The sequence below is a fragment of the Caretta caretta genome, chromosome 7 (assembly GCF_965140235.1).
Source record: "Caretta caretta isolate rCarCar2 chromosome 7, rCarCar1.hap1, whole genome shotgun sequence".
In the NCBI taxonomy this organism is placed as follows: Eukaryota; Metazoa; Chordata; order Testudines; family Cheloniidae; genus Caretta; species Caretta caretta.
In genome coordinates, this window is record NC_134212.1 from 105,928,672 (window position 1) to 105,946,441 (window position 17,770).

General features: G+C 42.9%; 1 protein-coding gene across 4 annotated transcripts in view; it reads left to right on the top strand.

The window, feature by feature from the left end:
• The first annotated feature begins 5,146 nt into the window (after window positions 1-5,146).
• Window positions 5,147-17,770, top strand: part of CPXM2 (carboxypeptidase X, M14 family member 2) — a 106,365-nt gene continuing 93,741 nt past the window's right edge. For 2 of the 4 annotated variants that reach the window (XM_075131034.1, XM_048858724.2), the window contains exons 1-2: window positions 7,848-7,965; window positions 14,901-15,002. In XM_075131034.1, coding sequence (XP_074987135.1) covers window positions 14,907-15,002 — 96 coding nt within the window. In that variant the 5' untranslated portion in view covers window positions 7,848-7,965; window positions 14,901-14,906. Of the gene's footprint in view, window positions 5,682-7,847; window positions 7,966-14,900; window positions 15,003-17,770 lie in introns of those variants that run through there. The other 2 variants (XM_048858723.2, XM_075131033.1) reach the window with 2 other exon arrangements.

Here is a 17,770-nt window from a genome sequence, read left to right on the forward strand (position 1 = left end):
AAGGAAAACAGTTGTTTGATACTATGAGGAAATGTGGATGGTGCCTGTACCATTTGGGAGTCTGCAATATCCCATTAATAGCTGAAACAGTGGGGCATAAGAAAAAAACTGAGGAATTTGGGGGAAAAAACACTGTCTGGGTCTGTCTTTTTCAAAGCCAGGTAAGCACAATTACCGGTGTACTATTAAGTTTGCCTAATTTGCATAGGCAAGTACTGTGATAGCCTGCTCAAATCAGATGTTTGCACTTACTAATGGACAGTTAAGTACATGAATATATATATATATATATATATATATATGTATATATACACCACTGTGAAGGTGTCAGGGTTCCCTCCCCACTCTGGAGTACAGATGTGGGAACCCGCATGAAAGCTCCCCTAAGCTTATTTCTACTAGCTTAGGTTAAAAATTTCCCCAAGGCACAAATCCTTTCCTTGTCCTTGGATGTATTGCTGCTATCACCAAGTGATTTAGACAAAGATTCAGGAAAAGGACCACTTGAAATTCCTATTTTCCCAAAATATCCCTCCAGGCCCTTTCACCCCCTGTCCTGTGGGAGCTTGAGAATAATATACCAGCCAATTGCCTTTAATAAATGTACAGACCAGACTCTTTATTTTTAGGACACTGAAAATCAATCAGGTTCTTAAAAGAAGAACTTTATTATAAAGAAAAAAGTAAAAGAAGCACCTCTGTAAAATCAGGATGGTAGGTAATTTTACAGGATGATAAAAAGATTTAAAACACAGAGGATTCCCCTCTAGCTCAACTTCAAAGTTACAAAAATGGGAATAAACCTCCCTCTTAGCACAGGGAAAATTCACAAGCTAAACCAAAAGATAATCTAATGCCTTTCCTTGCCTTTACTTACAATTTTTGTAATCTTAGATGCTCATTTCAGGTAGGTTTTTAGGAGATGTTTTTTCCTGCCTGGTCCATCTCTCGTCCAGAGAGAGAACAAATAAAGAGAGCACACACAAAACCTCCCCCCACAGATTTGAAAGTATCTTCTTTCCTTATTGGTCCTTTTGGTCAGGTGCCAACCAGGTTATTTGAGTTTCTTAACCCTTACAGGTAAAGGAGGGATTCTATGCTACTCTTAGCTGTATGTTTATGACAGAAGGGCACTGTGGTAAACCATAAGGTAGGTAGATATAGATGTGTATATGCAAATTGAGTATTTGTATACACAAACATGGTATTTGCAGGTACAAATTAGGTGCATACAATTGAACACATGCAATTACATGCACTCAGCTTTGAAATTCAGGTCCTCTTTCAAATTTACACATTGTAATACATATTTGGTGAATTAATAAATCAGTAAACTTATGTTGTAGTAAAATAGTTTTTAAATAAGAAAAGGGTGCTCCATGATGTGAGGGAGAAGCTAATGTACTGAAATGTACACCTTTCAAGCTGTTAAATGCTACTAATGTAAAATTCCAAAAATTCTATTATCCAGGTCTTTAATAGACCCTTGACTCCAAATATTGAGAAAATACTCCCATCTTGTTATGTCTGGAAGTGTAAATCCACTCCAGTTTTTACATACAGTAAAAGTATCTTTTTTTTTTTTTTTTTTTGGTCAATTGCAGTGATTAAATAATTGCAGTTCAAACTTATTTAGTTAGTGAAATAATGAGGTCCTTATTGCTGACACGGAAAAAACAATTAAATTTTTCCCTATTGTACAACAACTGAAAGTGTCCCTATTTCTGTTCTGTATTAGATTTATGGACACCTCTGAAACTTCTACAAGAAAGGTTAGGAAATTCATGGTGGTAAAATTATGCACATTTTCTGTGACTAAAGATCTGCACCAACTGATGTGTAGGCCCAAGGGAGTAGAGTAGTAGATACGCTAGAAATGGAAAACAAGGTAAGAACATCTGTGAAATCAGTCAGGAGTAAGAGGGATATCCAGATGTTGATCATCCTTTGGATACAAAAGGTGTTATTAAGAAGGATAATCAGGAATTACTATGTAAATAACCATTTTCAAACCCTCCAAGTACAGGGGTGTTAGCTCCCACAACCTGCCTTCTTATCATCATGGCTTTAGGGACAAACAGATTGGTTAAAAAAATACATCCTGTGACGAGCTGGTTAAATATTTTTGCCTCAAAACTTTTATGTGATGGACAATGCCTTTTCAGTGAAATGAAGCAATTTCAATTGCTTCCAATTTATATTTCACTTAAACACATGAAAACTCAAACCTGAAAAACTTTTGGGTTTTGGCAACTAAAAGCCACATTTTTTGGATGAAAACAATTGGTTTTCAGACTTTTTTTCCTCTGAAAACATACAAATTTTCAAATAGGATTATTATTTTCAAAATGAATGAAAACTATTTTTGTTTCATTTCTGTTGACTTTTTTTTTTTTTGTAAATAATTTCCTACCAGCTCTAACTCTGTGTGCAGCAGAAGTGAGGATCACAGCTGTTGTCAAGAAATTGCTGAGGGAGGAGAATAAGAAAACTACGGTGATGATTAAGTTTAAAGTAGTGGATAAAAAGTGTAAGGATCCACTTAAGTCTCAGTGGATAGATCTGGAAAGCAAACTTACAAACGTTTATGGGTGCTGAGATGTGAAGTTTTGCTTTAATCCACAACAACATTGTGCAGAAGACCTACAATTGAATTATGTTTGATATGAATAACCTTTCTCTCTCATATATAGTAGTAGAGAGTGCGTGTATGGAGAGTTTAAAGGTGAAAGGACCTGATGAAGGACTTGAAATCTGTGGAGGATATTTTGATATTTTTGCTTGATCTTCAGTTGCTTCTGTCCTGGAGCAATTCTTGTGTCCTACTCCTAAGTGAGGCTTAGAGAACCCCAAGCTTAATATGATTCCTTTTCCTCAGTGTGTACCAAGATTTGAGTGACCTGTCAAGGGTTACACACTTCCTGCATTGCATGGTACCCAGCTTCATGGGGGCCCCCTGAGAGCTGTGGTTTATGGGAGAACTGGGGACAAGGCCGGGCCAGGATGGGAAGGAGCAGAAGTGGGGCAGTGGAACTATAGATTTACTTTCCTTACTTAAGATTATCTCCAACAACTCTCCTTCTGCAAATCTTTCACTTTCTTGCCTTTGTGTTGCTATGTAAAACACCAGTGTAGAGAAAGTGCACAAAATTAAGAAAATGGGAAGGAAAGTACAGATCGCCATCAACACCTGTTTTTTATCCACCCCATGCAACCAAATAAAATGCCTTAGGACAAAAAGGAGATCATGCAGACACATTTTCCTTTGTCCACTGCTTCATATAAAACAATGTTAATTGTACTTTATAATCAAACCACAGAAACAGTAATTTTTCTTTGATCTAGGTGCATAGCACATAGTCTCTCTCTCAAGGAGGAGACATACATTTATACAGTGACTGGAAGGCAAATGCTTGTGGTCAATTTTACTTTTTGTCAAATAAATGGAGTTCAGGATCAACTGTGTATATGAGGACTGAAGTCACTGCAACTTGCAAGTGTAAGCCAGGGCCTGAATGAGCTCTCCCCTGCCATCAAGCGATGATCTGAGGGAAGAGACTTCAGGAGCAGTGTGTATATTTGCATAGAGTGGTGGTGTAGCTGTGTCAGACCCAGGATATTAGAGACAAGGTGGGTGAGGTAATACCTTTTACTGGAAGTTGGTGAGAGAGACAAGCTTTCAAGCTACACAGAACTCTTCCTCGGGACCTGTAGTGGGAAGAGCTGCTTTGCCAAAGTGTTCAATTTTGGCTGCTTTGGGTTAAAATTCACTATAGTATTGAATGCAGGGGTGATTAAATGTTGCTATCCTTATTGTGGACGTGAAGAGCAGCAGAACTGTACTGAGCATGTTCTGATTGAAGGCTCACTGTAAAATTAACCTCATTTGCTAAATGGGGGGGAGCGGTGCCAAATCCAAGGGAAAGTGAGGGGGATGGGAAGGTCTCTGTTTAATAAGTCCTAGACACCATTTGACCCTCCCCTCTCCAATGTTTAAATACAGAACTGATCAAACTCAGTTGAGAGTCCTTGGTTCTGTTCACTGATTCCTAGAGCTCAAACCACGGATGAGCCTTAGACCTGGCGTCAGGTGTGGGGACAGCGCTGCAGTGAAAGACAACGCAGAGGCTGCATTAGCAGCGAGGTTGCCTGCTACCCAGTGAAATCACTCAGAGCTGAGATCATTAAGAACTGGACTAAGTGGTGGAACCTCAGATCATGGCATTACAGAGGCGGCAGCAAGCAGTGACAGATATAACGGCGGGAGCAGCGGCAACCAGCAGCAGACATAGCAGAGAGTGGCTAACAGAGGCAGAGGAACAGCGAGCGGCAGCAGAATGGCGGTGGCGAGCGGTGGAAGACTAGCAAGTAGAGGCAGGGATTCCTGAGAGCAGCAGAGACATTGCTCTATGTTCCTCCCTTCCCCCTTTCAGGGTGGGAGGTGATCTGACGTGAATGCACCCTTGAGTTCCAGGACGTGGCTGACCTCGGACAACAGAGAGTGGGGTGCAGTGGAGGGAAAGGGGAGTGGCATGTTAAAGGGGCAATCGTCCATCAGACTTTCACACTGCAAGGTGGGAAACCGAGGCAAAAGCCACTGCCCCATATACTGTGGAGAGGGTGTTTGTTTATGGTTTACGTTCTTTTGAATAATTTGTTTCAGTATTTTCCCAAATTAATTCTGTGTTCCTTCTTCCTTTTAATAAAACTTTTCTTTTGTTATATGCAGACTCGGGGTGTGCGAGTGGGGAAGTATTGTTTCTTAGATGTGCCCAGGGATAGTGTTTAATTTTCCCAGATTACTGGGTAGGGGCTCGAACCAGGTCTGTTTCTCATTGTTAAGAGGAACCCCTAGATATTGAATCTGGCCCCCATTGCTGCCAACACCACCTTGCAGAAGCATTACACAAGCCAAGCCTTTGAGCTGAAAACTGTGTCTTGTAACCCTTGTTTTTGAAGGGAAAGAAAGAGAGGGAAACAGAAAGCAAGAAAGAAAGCAAGACAGAGGGTTCTGGAGAGTCACACCTGCCAAGTGCTGGCAAAGCAGAGCTCTCTCTCTCTCTCTCTCTCTCTCTCTCTCTTCCCCCTGTGTGTCTGTATATGTGTCTGGCTGGTGAGTCCTATGATCACATGCACCTCGGGCTCCTGCCTCCCTCCCTCCTCAGTCCTCTCTCTCTCACTGCACTACTTGCAACTTTTGCAAACAAGTCTAAGCAGAAGCACTTATCTCAGACTGGACTCTTTATCCCTCCACAAGTCCTGGAATTCACCAGTGACCAAGGCTTGCTGTTTTTCCTATCTGCTGAATAAGGATCTGGGACACATAGTGGAGCTTTTGTGCTGCTTTAAAAAAATGATTCCCCTTAGCAAGAAAGGCTCCTGTTCGTCTCAGCTCTGTCTTGCTCTCTGTGCCTTTGGGTTAGCACTGCTTGGGGATTTATCCCAGGCTTTGCCTGTGGAGGATCAGGATTATTACCTGCAGGAGATTATAAACAGGGATCATTATTATTCCTATCCAGGTCCCGATGAGGAATTTTCCCCTTTCACAGAGCAACCTGGACAGGAAGAAACAGCCCCCGTTGCAGAGGCAGAGGAGTCCCCAAGGTTCAGACCGGGCAAGAAAGAGTTAAAACAGAAGAAAGGCAACAAAAAAGAAAAATCCATTCTCGAGATTCCACCAGGTAACTTTCCACCTCTTCCTCCAAACTTTAAGAGCTCTGTTGAGTCTCAAACTGACTCTGACTTTTAACATAAATTAATACTCTAATACTGATAGTAATAATAATAAATGTGCTGGGGATGATGACATATACTAATTTCTAACACCAAGCTTTTCAGCTCTTTGGAAATCTCACATGCACTTTTACCCTTTCCCTCTCACCTGTCACATTAAGAGCTTTCAAAAACCCTGCATTTCATTAATCAAATGAGACTCCAGCTGGTGCATAAACTTCCCTTCTTATCATATTTCACATTTGGCTGCTTGCTGAAACTACATTTTTGCAATCAAATGAAGAGAGACTCACTCCATGGTAAGATCTGTTTTGTCTGTCTTATGATGATTTCTTATTGTACCCCTGGTCATTTTAACTCTAAATGTTCTTCACCTTTGAACAGGTGAATCACTGTCAGATTTCACTTTAAAGCCCTCCCATGGAAGAAATGTAAACAGGGATATTCCTTCAGAGAGATCAGTTACTAGGGGGATTAATTTTAATTATTAGGAGGTACTAATACATAATTTAATAAATAAATTAAAAGACAGCCATATCGTCCATCACTTCAGTTATTACATGTAATGTCTTTGGCTGAGAGAAGACAAGCTATTGGAAACCTACACATTACTGTCGTTCCCAAAACTCTGGTCAGTAAGCACAGTAGAGTGGTTTCTATTTTGACACAGTTACACTAAGGTGGCTCGGCAGTTTATTCTACAAGCATTCTCCGATTGCATTTGTCTTGTTTAATTTCTTTGGAGGAAATTTGAAATCGAAATTATTTCACGAAGTAAGCAACAGTCTTATAAAATTAAGGGCCAAAGCCCTCACTCAGGCAAAACTCCCATTGGCTTCAGTAGGAATTTTGTATCCTTAAGTACTATGGGATATGGCACAAAATTTCCAAATTAAAGACACCCACATCACAGCAAATTGGAGAAATAAGGTTTTCACAGTGGCATTAACTCTTCCCAATTGCATATAGGTGATATTAAATTAAGGGTTGCAGTTTGATTTTTACCAGTTTTACACGTAGTTACTTTCTGATCAAGAAAAAATTGAAAACAGCTTTTTATAAGTTATGCCCCAAATTTACCATTTCTGCAGTGTTGAAAATTGTTAGAGGGCCAGCAGATCTTAGCTGCAGGTACAGCCCAGGGCAGAGGACTCTAGTGGCATAGAGTCTGCCTGGGTGAGGGTAGCAGTGGTACAAGAAACTTATAACCTGGTGCTCCACTGGGGATCAGCAGCTAGACAGAAAGTTCAAAAGCAGATGGCACTGGCAGGGTATCTCTGGGATGTGCTGATTCAGCTTATCTGGTAGTGCATGCACTGTCTTTCCTCCCATTTTCTGTGGGGGGCGGGAGGCAGGAGAGTTCCCCCTGAGGTGCAGTGTCCCCTGTTTGTGTACAGGGTTCAGTTCACAGCTCTTTGGACTCCAGCAGGTATGTAAGAAGCCCCACATATGTACAGCCACATTATCCCCTTTGACCAAATGGGTGTCTAGAAACTTTGCATGCTTGCACTTGTAGAATTTACTGAAAAGTCTTCCCTTGGTGAAGTTTGGTGAGGAGGTGATAGGCAGCTCATAACACTAAATCAGTTGATTCTCCAAGAGCTAGCGCTCAGGTGATCTAGCAAGTCCTGAGCCATCTCCATGGAGGCTCTGTAGCTCCATACTGCCTCCAAGCTCCCTGCTGGCTTTCCCCCAACTTTCCTAGCAGCACAGCTGCAAACATACTCCAGAAAGCCCAGCATCACTCAGGAGCTCTGTGGCAAAGGCAGGGTTAGAATTTGATTCTCTTCTCTTCCTGCAATCTCCTTCCTCATTCACACACTTTCCAACTTCTGCAACAAATGAGGACGGAGTCCTACAGATAGCAACCCCCTTTACACCACACTGATTCATTCCCAGGACAGGTCCCTCCTGTGGGGTTAATAAGGTAGGGGTCCTGTGGAAAACAAATAGTATGTGATCATGCAATTAAAGACTCTCATAATGCATATTCACAAGGGGACTGAATTAATGGCTGTAACAGGGTGGCTTGTCCCTTTAAGGGCCAGAGGCCTGGGCCCCTCCAATCCCAGTTACTAAGGAGTCACATTTGAATGAAGATCAGCTGATAAAGAGTACAAGGAAGGGGGGCAGAGGGTCTGAGGAAGCTGAAGAAACTGCAGAGAAAGGAAGGAATGGCAGGGTCTGCCGGAGACAGGAGGCCTGGCAGTAGCCTTAGGAGCAGAGACTAAGGTCAGAAGGGTAACTGCTTAATGTTTTCATTTTTGTTTGTTTTAGAAAATAAATAAAGCCCTGCAGAAGGGCCTGCAAGAGTGATCTGTTGTGAGTTTAGTTGTGGAGCCCTGGAGAGGGGTGAGATTGATGAAAAGGGGTCTGCAGAGCGACCTCATGCCATAAGGGTGCATTTCCTAACTTTTGAGCACTTGGTGTCCCAACTTTAATGTTCTTTTAATATAGTTTTTCTTTGTAATTTCCTAGGTTTTTTAAAAAAGCAAACTGTAAAAACAGAAATTCCATGCTATGGCATTGCATTGACACCCACATGATTCATCAGGTGGGCTGGAGCCTTTAGATCTACCATACAGACTTCTGCCACTTGAACTAAGGGAGTAACTGGCAGCAGTATTAGGTGGTCATCTTCTATGTGGACCAGTACTAGAGGGGGATATGAGATACATTCCACACACATTTGTTGAGGAATGGTGAGAATTGGAAATGTTGGTGCCCTTGTCCCCTCCATGCTGTCCTTGTGCCATTCTTGTTCCTCCCTCCAGTTTCTCATCCTAGTGTCCACCCCCTCATCCCTGGCTCCTCCCAATACCCATCCCCTCACCTAGCCAATCTTAGTCTCCTCATTCCAGTTTCTCTCTCCTTGACCAGCCAGTCTCAGCTCCGTGACCAAGTCTCAGTCTCTCTGCCCCCACAAGCTCCCAGTCTCGGTATCCCCATGCTGGTCCCAGTTGTTCCCAATCTCCTCTCCTCCCAGGCCTCCTCTTCCAGTCTCCATCTCTCATTCTTACCTCCCTGGTTCCCAGTCTTCCACCTCCAGATTCCTTGTGCCAACCCTACCTGCTTCCTCCCATATCCACCTCCTGTTTCTTCTGCATTTCAGTCAGATGGCTTCCTCCTCCTCGCTACCTGGGCACTGAGAGCATGAGGGACAATTTCCTTGTCCTTGGTTTTGATGATTGGTGCCACGCAGCCTGAAGTAATTACAGGGAAAGTCCTGCTCAGCCCTTTCAGCCCTGGACTGGACCATGTTCAGTGCAGAGAAATTGAGCTGCCAACCTCTAAGAAGTCTCTGCTGTGCATGTGTGAATTGAAATTTTTCAAAGACTTCTAGCATAGCCATATTTGAGCATTTTTTTCAGGGTGACAGCAAAGGGCACATCCCCGACACCCGCGTGGCTCTCTGACAAATTTCAAGTCCCTGCTCCAAAGCGTGGAGGCTCTAGAACAGCTTAAATAAATTTGTCATAAGATTTTTTTATTTTTTTTTACGTGGGGAAAAAACACATTTTCCTCTTACTCATGCTCTGGAATGTCTGAAACATTTCAACTGAAACTACCCAAAATAATTCAGCCTAAGGCAGACACCCAACATGTTGAAGCTCAACCTGAACGCCTAAGGACTGGCAAAGTTATAAGCAACTGAAGAAAGGGATCTTATACTGGGAAGTATTGTAGAACCTTAACGATAGATGGCACTAGCTGCTCTGTCTGTAATCTACACAAAATAACTATCCAAGGCACTATAGCATGATCCAGCAATTATGTAGGTTAAATCTAAAACACCATCCAGTGCAGTGCTACATGGATTAGTACCATTAAAATAAATTAAAGCTGTTGGTTTTCAGCACCTCTGAAAACCAAGTCACTTACATAAGTGCCAAAATACAAATGTAGGTGCCTAGAATTGCACACCCAATTTTGAAAAATTGGCCTTATAAAGGTACAGATCATGCTGAGCTCATGATTGATTGGTGCTTAACTAATAATTATGAACCTAACTGTAAATAGGTGTGGAGGTGTGTGTAAGTATGTATATATTTATATATATGAACAAACACTTTTACATTGAATAGAGATTAAATCAATGGACATACAGTAAACAAAATGCTCCTTTTTTGTGAAGCTTAGTGGAAGCAGGGGCATGTTGGATTAATTATATGGTGTAGCAAACAATAGACTGGATCTTGGCTGGAATAAAGAAAGGCAGAGGAATGGGAACGTGTGATCTGCCCTGTGGCTGGGCAGCTGGTAGTGATCAGTGCTAACTTTGAATTAAAGTTGGACTAAAATCATAACTGTGTAAAGGCTACAGCAAATTGCATATGACATGTACTTGATTAATTTAAGCTAATTACTGTTGATGGCTTGAATGCAGCGGGTTTACATTGTGAAGTATTAATATAAGTACAAATTCATTTCCATTCAAGGCAACGGGCAAGTCTCCCATTGACTTTAGGTGGGCAAACCCAGGATTATGCTGTGGATTTATTTTTTATTAAAGCAGTATTTGCGAGCACTTGAGTTACATAACAATACATCAATCTCATCCTGCCCTTTGCCTCCCTTATGACTCTTATAAATTCAGCTGTACCATGTAATCCTTGGAAAGTAAAAGGTTGGATTGACAGATCCCATCACAAGTGGATTTGTATTTTCTAATCCATTCTTGCTTATTTATGACCTGATCCAAAGCCCACTGAAATCAGCTAGTCTCATCGGCTTCAGTGGATTCTATTCTATATCTGTTCTTACACCACATTCATGGCTGTAATATCTGAGCATCTTCCAGTAATGCATTAAGCAACATGACTACATAACTCTCATTTGTTCTTCTCTCGTCCTCTCCCCAGGGGTACAAATGTGTAGTGGAGTGTCTTGTTTTGGTAGTTTTTTAAATAAATATTCACATTGCTATGTGTGTGTTAGGGGAGGCAAGTCAAAAAAGCATGGCTTGCACTTGAATAGAAAGGTGATGCGGTTTGTGATGGTCTTTAGTTCCTGAGGGAATTTATTCCAAAGTCTCGGATCAGCCCCAAAGAGAGTGTTGACTCCTGCACAAACAAGCTTTACCTTTATTTACCTTCCTTTGTGCCAGAGGGGTGTAGTTGTTGATCACAGTCTTCAACTCAGAGTTTCATTTGGTTTTTTAGATATGTTCAAAGCACTCTATGGCCTGGGACAAGTATAAGGACTGAGACCTTGAACTTGATTTGAAATTCTATGGGAAATCAGTGTAGAGAGTAGAGAACAAGTCTGAAGTTCTTGCGGGTAGCCTGTGTTGCTGAGGAGATGCTCTGCAGAGTTCTGTATCAATTGGAGTTTCCTAGGTGCTGAAGGCTTCATGCCCAGGAATACTGCAGTGCTGTAGTCCAGCCAAGAAGTGAAGGCATGAATAACTGAGGTCAGGCCATCATCTGCCAGGACGGGGCAGTCTCCTAGCCAACACGAGACGATAGAAAGCATTACTCACAGATGTTGCTTTGTGAGAACTTAGCATCAGTGAGGAATCCAAGAGTATTCCTTGATCATGAACTGAATTGACCAAATGTGGATGAGTACCTTCAACCAAAGAAGAATGTGCTGTAGCTGCAAACTCCTCCAAATGCTTCCCTCTGCCCACCAGCATCACCACTGTCTTGCTTGTATTCAGATTCAGCCAGCTGTTGGGTGTGTTCCTTTGGAAAGGATTCAACACGTTTTAGCACATTACCTTGGATAACAGCTCTATATCCAAACTGATCTGAGGTGAGAAAAGGGCCTTTTAAAAAAAAATCAAGATTTCATTAATAGACTGGAGAGAGATAAGCATGAGATTGAATCTGCTTCTGGAATGCTGGTAGATGGATTATGATTTGCTCCAGTTTATTCATTATGTCAATGTACTACTTTTTCAAAGGAAATAAGAGAGGATTTGCATGCATGATGGATTGAATTTGAACAGTTTGGCAGCAATATCTAGTAGCCCAGATTAAAAATTCAACCTGATCTTTTTAGTTGTGATTGGTCAGATAAATCACATGCTATTGTTTCTGTTCTCTGATTGGATGAGTGTAATTCTAAGGTTTGGGAGGAGGACTTCAAGAAGCCATGTGAGCTTTGATTCTCTCAGCGAGAGGTAGCAATTTATGGTGAGGGAGCAAGATATAAGCAGCATTAGGTGATTTGTATAAAAAGCGAAGAACATAGGCGCTGACTCCATGGGTCTGCTAGGGTTGGAACACCCACATAAAAAAATTAGTGGGTGCTTAGCACCACTGGCAGCCAGCGCCCCCCTCCCAGTGCTTCCCGGCAGCCCCGCCAATCAACTCTTCCCGCTCCCTCCCCGTGCATCCTGCCCGCTGAGATCAGCTGTTCTGTGGCATGCAGCAGGTGCTGGGGGGGAGGGAAAGGAGCAGGGATGGGGCACGCTTGGAGGAGGGGATGGAACTGGGTGGGAAGAGGACGGGTGGGAGTGGAGCAGGGGCGGGAAGAGGTGGGGTGGGCATGAAGGCTTGGGGGAAGGGGGTGGGTGGGGGCAGGGCACCCCTGTGGCCCGGAGGAAGCTGGCACCTGTAGTGAAGAAGTCCTTTTTCTTTGTGGGATACACAGACAGGGGTGCCACAAGGAGGGCAGGGGCAGAGCGGGATGAAGCCCCCGCTTGCTGCCAACACATTCGGTAAAATTTTGTCCTCCAGCTGGGAATTCAGCTGCTGCTGCAGCCTCCGAGGCAGTGCAGTGCCAAGCTGGTAGGTGGTCTCCCCATGCCCCTGGAGAACAGTGGGGGAGGAGCTCAGGCTGCTACTGGTGCCAGCTGACTAGGGTGGTCCTGCCACTAGGTCTCTGTGCATTCTGCCTGGGGGGGGGGGGGCAGAGGGGATGCTGAGGACTCGGAGCTGGTTCTGGGGATGCTGGTTCTGCGGATTGGAGGGCGGTGGGGGGGAATGGCATTATCACTGCCAGACCCTTTTTTACTGTGCAGCCTGCCCAGGCCCCACTCAAGAGCCCAAGCTCTGCTGCTGTCGCCTAACAACATCTGAGGAGGCACGGCTTGGCGCCAGGCTGGCTCAGTCCCAGGCATCTGGCCAGATTGAAAGGCCCAGACTGGCCACCACAGGATGCTAGCGCAGCGTGGGGGCATGAATCAGAAAAACAACAACCCCAGCCAACAATTCAACTTTGTGCCTCAGGATCAGATCTGGTAAGGCCCATTCCCCCTGCCCCACCCTTGACCCACCCAATTCTAGCCCTTTATCTCTCCCCCAGGGGCATCTACCCCAATCTTCTCCATTTGCCAGGATCTCCTCCCCCCAAACCCTCCGATCCCACTCTGCCCCTCCCCCAAATACCCCCCCCCCCCCCCCGCCGAACTCCAGTTCCTGGTCCCCCACAGACTCTATGCCAGCCCCTGATTCTAGTCATCCCCAACCACCTTCACCCCAGTCACACACACACATATCTCATGGCTCCAATCCTGCAAACACAGCTGCGGGACCCACCCCTCTCTTTCTGTCTACTTAAATACATTCCACCACTTGCCGCTCACTTCCTGAAGGCTGATTGGACTGTTTGCTCCTTCTTGCTTGTGAAATGGACATAGCCAACTTCCTGGATACTGAGAAAATAACCAAAAATTGGATCGCAATGAAATCGTGGAAAATTTCCCTTGATTAACAATTTATCAGTCCAGACATTTAAAGTAAAAATGACTATATAATTTGTTGCTTCTTCATAGCCTGCAGAATTGCTGTTTTAGTTAGTTCACAAAGCTGATATCATTCAGTAAAATCTCAGGAAACGTTAGGTAAGTTTTTGAGACTTCACCCTCCCATCCACCTGGAACCCCAAGTGGTGCCTGACACATCGTCCTTGTGATAATTAGGCTACTGAAAGATTTGTCGTCTAGTGCAGAGTTTAAATTTGATTTTTCTCTCATCATATTCACACAGAGGAGCTGCTTGTGCATGTGCTGTCCTGTACTCAAAGGATGCATCAGATAGTTATCTGGCTCATTTTAATGTCCCATGCAAAGGCCCTGGTGAGCAGTGTCTCCCTGTTGTGTGAAGCTGCATCTATTGCCATATAATCTATATAATTCCTTGTATGAATATGTGAATGTGAGAGCTTAACATTCCACTTTCTGGACCTTCATGGAAAGTAGACATAAAAGGAGTCCATGCATGGCTGACATGAGTTCATTTTAAAATTCAGGTGGAGAGCTCTGTGGAGCATTTGGCCAGCTCAGATACACGTGGACAGAAAGAGAATTAATCACTGTAGTGGCACAAAGCCAGATGAGAAATAGAGCACTAAATTTGCCCCTTTACTCTCTCCATAGAACCACTCTTGGACAATCTGGAGTATTGCACTAATATCAAAAGCCTAACAGAGTGGGTGTATATTTAAAAACAATTAAGAGGGGATATGCCATAAAGAGTTGTACAGTGTTTTCAGGCTTCTTTTCTGTTGGGATGGGATTGTTGAATGTTCTCTGCAGATGGTCATAGTCAGCCTGTCTCCTGATTTACAAATTACCTCTATGCAAACCGAACCAAACATACTATTCATTCTCCTGGCAGGAATAAACTGCATGGAGATGAGAAGGGTTGTGCATGGAGGACACTGCAACAAATCAGAATATAGGTGCAGAACAGTGCTGCTTTTGTGCTCACCAGCTTTGGGAGCATTCTTGCCTTGGGTTAGAATATTGGTGGTGGTCTGTGAAGATGTTGGATCACTGCAGATTAAATATACTCACCCCTTTTAAGGTCTGATCCAACTCCATTAAAGTCCAGGGGAGTCTTTCTGTTCACTTCAGTAGGTGTTGGATGGGGCCCTTATATGTTTGATCAAATGATGAGGAGGATTGAGCAATAAACTGTCACTGGAGCATGTGTAGACATTAAAAAATGAATTCCATTTGTGCAAGAAAGAAATGCATATCTGGTTCCTTCATACTGCAGCAAAGAAAAGGACACTTCTGATTCCTTGCACCCATATTTCTATAGTTCTCATACCTGGGAAAAGAATAACAGGATATTCTAAACATCTGCTGCATTGGAAGGATTGGAATGCCATCCTACAGAAGCAAACTGTTTTATTCACTGTGTAGTTAGCCATTGTTAAATACACTTGACAGTGGACAAAAAGTAAAACTTGTTTTTCTTTTCATCCTACAGCTAAAAATGGCAACAAGAAAGGTGAGAAAAACAAGAAAGGGAATGAGAAGATGCCAGATGGTGGCTATGAAAGTCGAAGGGGCTATGAAGTCTTCAGAGAAAGTACGTGTAAAGTTTCTAAAGTACCTTTTGGAATTCTTGGTTTAGCTGCTACTTTCTCCAGTCACATTTAAATTAAATTACAAATTATATTGAAGATATTGCTGTGAAATGTCTAGATGCTGCGCTGGTTATGAAATGGCATGCTGAAATAAACTACGTTAGCACAGCATGTGCGAAAAGATGGAGACAAGGAACCACACCGTGTTAGTGTGGGATGAAGTGAGCTACAATGTAAGGTAAGGAGCCTAATTCTCATTTCCATTAAGGCCTCTTTTAACACCACTCCGGCAGTAAAAGGGCCCTTACAGTAGGTATTCCTCTTTGGAGTGATGTTTAATGGCACCTTAGTGTAAATGAGAATGAAGCCCAAGATATTTTTATAATTTATAAAAGAACAAGGTATATTTTCATTTAAAACTAAGAGTTTGATGCTTTAAGAATGGTGCTAGATTAAGAACTGTCTCTCCAGAACAGGAACAGTGAAATATTTCCCATTCTGCCATACCAATATGCCTTAAATCTGATCTGGAGGTCTCACCTCAACGTATGTAAGACTGGAACAGCCAAATGCTAATTGTGAGTGTGGTTTCTGTATTATGGATGTTTGTCCACTGTGACCTGAACTGATATTCCAGTTGATTTCATGAAAGCTACCAAACTCCAGCAGGCTGTCATGATTTGCAGTTATTACAGACCTCAGGTGGAATTGAATCAATGATCTAGCAGAAAAAGGCTTTATAATATCTTGAGAAATCCAGCCTTCCTTATATTTATGGGAATTTACAGCATGGGCATACTATGAACTTCTATTACTAGCATGGAGATTCAGATCAGCACTGGGAGTAACATGTATCTGATCTCTGCTCCCTCCTCCCAGAGTCCTAAGGTGGTGTTAAAAAGTTGCGGGGTTTTTTTTTCTTTCAGTTTTTAAAATATTTTCACATGTAGGTGTATGAACCTAAATTTCTCTCTCACTATGTCTATTCAGTCGCTTCTCATTCATGGAGATGGAAAATATTGCATTCCTAGTGAATAGTTGCTGATTAAATTAGGTTTCCAATATTTTGTTTGGCCCTGAAGAAAGGTCCTGGAGGGAGTCTCCAGGTCCTTTGCTCTTCAACCTCATTTCTTTTACCTCCTTGTATATGCTTCAGGAAACAAAACAATCTTCCTCCTTGAGTCCATTCCCCTTGATTTCTATGGAAGTTACGCTTGAGGGAGTGTTGGGCTAGGCCAAGTATCTCCTGCCTTTAACGCACTGATTTTTACTGTAAACCATCTGAGTGCATGACTCACTACAGTGTGCTGGGAAATGACACTCTTTGGAATGTGAACACTTGAAAACCAACTAGTTCATGCTTTTCCAGCAATTATATTTATGTTCACCTCTTCAGAGAGAGCCTATATTATGCTGACAGTTTTACAGCCTTGCTTTACTGTCAGTGTCTTCCTAAAACATCCGTCAATTAAGGGAAAAAGTTCAAAATATACTAAAAAATGTAGATGTGCCTTAACCACAAATGTCAGATCCGGATTGTGAACCTCTCTCCCCACACCCACTTTTGAATGGTGGATTGAGATTATCCCATAAAAGTGAGGGACGGCGTCTACAAAGCTCAAACCTGGATCCAGGATCAGATTCGAAACCTCCAAAAGATTTGACTCAGGCCTATCATTCTTTGTAAACTGTATTGTAAGCCTACCCTTATGGAAATCAAAATGGATTTACTGGGACACTGCAATTAACAACTCCAGCACGCAAATGGAGCTTGAATTCTCAGCCTTTTCTTTCTTTTCATAATTGATAGATGATGTAAAATGTTACCAGGGACAAATAGAATGATAGTTGACATCCACTCAGCAAGCTGACATGAGCACTGTGTTCTGAAGTACAGACTCAGCTTTGCTCGCCCTTGAAATTAAAAAAAAAAAAAAAAAAAAGCAAAACCCTTTTCTTGTGTTCTTTACATTTTTTTTATGCTCCAAGCCAAAGTTTCATTTAGAAGCTCTCTGTGCCAAAAATATAACATTACTTAAGCAAACTGTTCTGAATGTTGGAATATCCAGAAGAGACTCAGACAATTCATAGGTCAGTCATCCCAGCATAGTGAAGCTCAATCTTAAATTGCATTCCAGACAATCCCAGCGGTGCTCTACTGGTGCAGCAGCCTTTAATCTGCCGGAGCCAGTCACAGGAGGTTCACCCAAGTCTAGGGAATCATCTGGAGACATAAAGCCAAAGTAGCAGCTCTTATCCCACCCACGTTCCCTGGTGCTGGTTCCCTGGGGACGGTTTTGTTCAATATCTTCATAAATGATCTGGAGGATGGTGTGGATTGCACTCTCAGCAAATTTGCGGATGATACTAAACTGGGAGGAGTGGTAGATACGCTGGAGGGGAGGGATAGGATACAGAAGGACCTAGACAAATTGGAGGATTGGGCCAAAAGAAATCTGAGGAGGTTCAATAGGGATAAGTGCAGGGTCCTGCACTTAGGATGGAAGAATCCAATGCACCGCTACAGACTAGGGACCGAATGGCTAGGCAGCAGTTCTGCGGAAAAGGACCTAGGGGTGACAGTGGATGAGAAGCTGGATATGAGTCAGCAGTGTGCCCTTGTTGCCAAGAAGGCCAATGGCATTTTGGGATGTATAAGTAGGGGCATAGCGAGCAGATCGAGGGACGTGATCGTCCCCCTCTATTCGACATCGGTGAGGCCTCATCTGGAGTACTGTGTCCAGTTTTGGGCCCCACACTACAAGAAGGA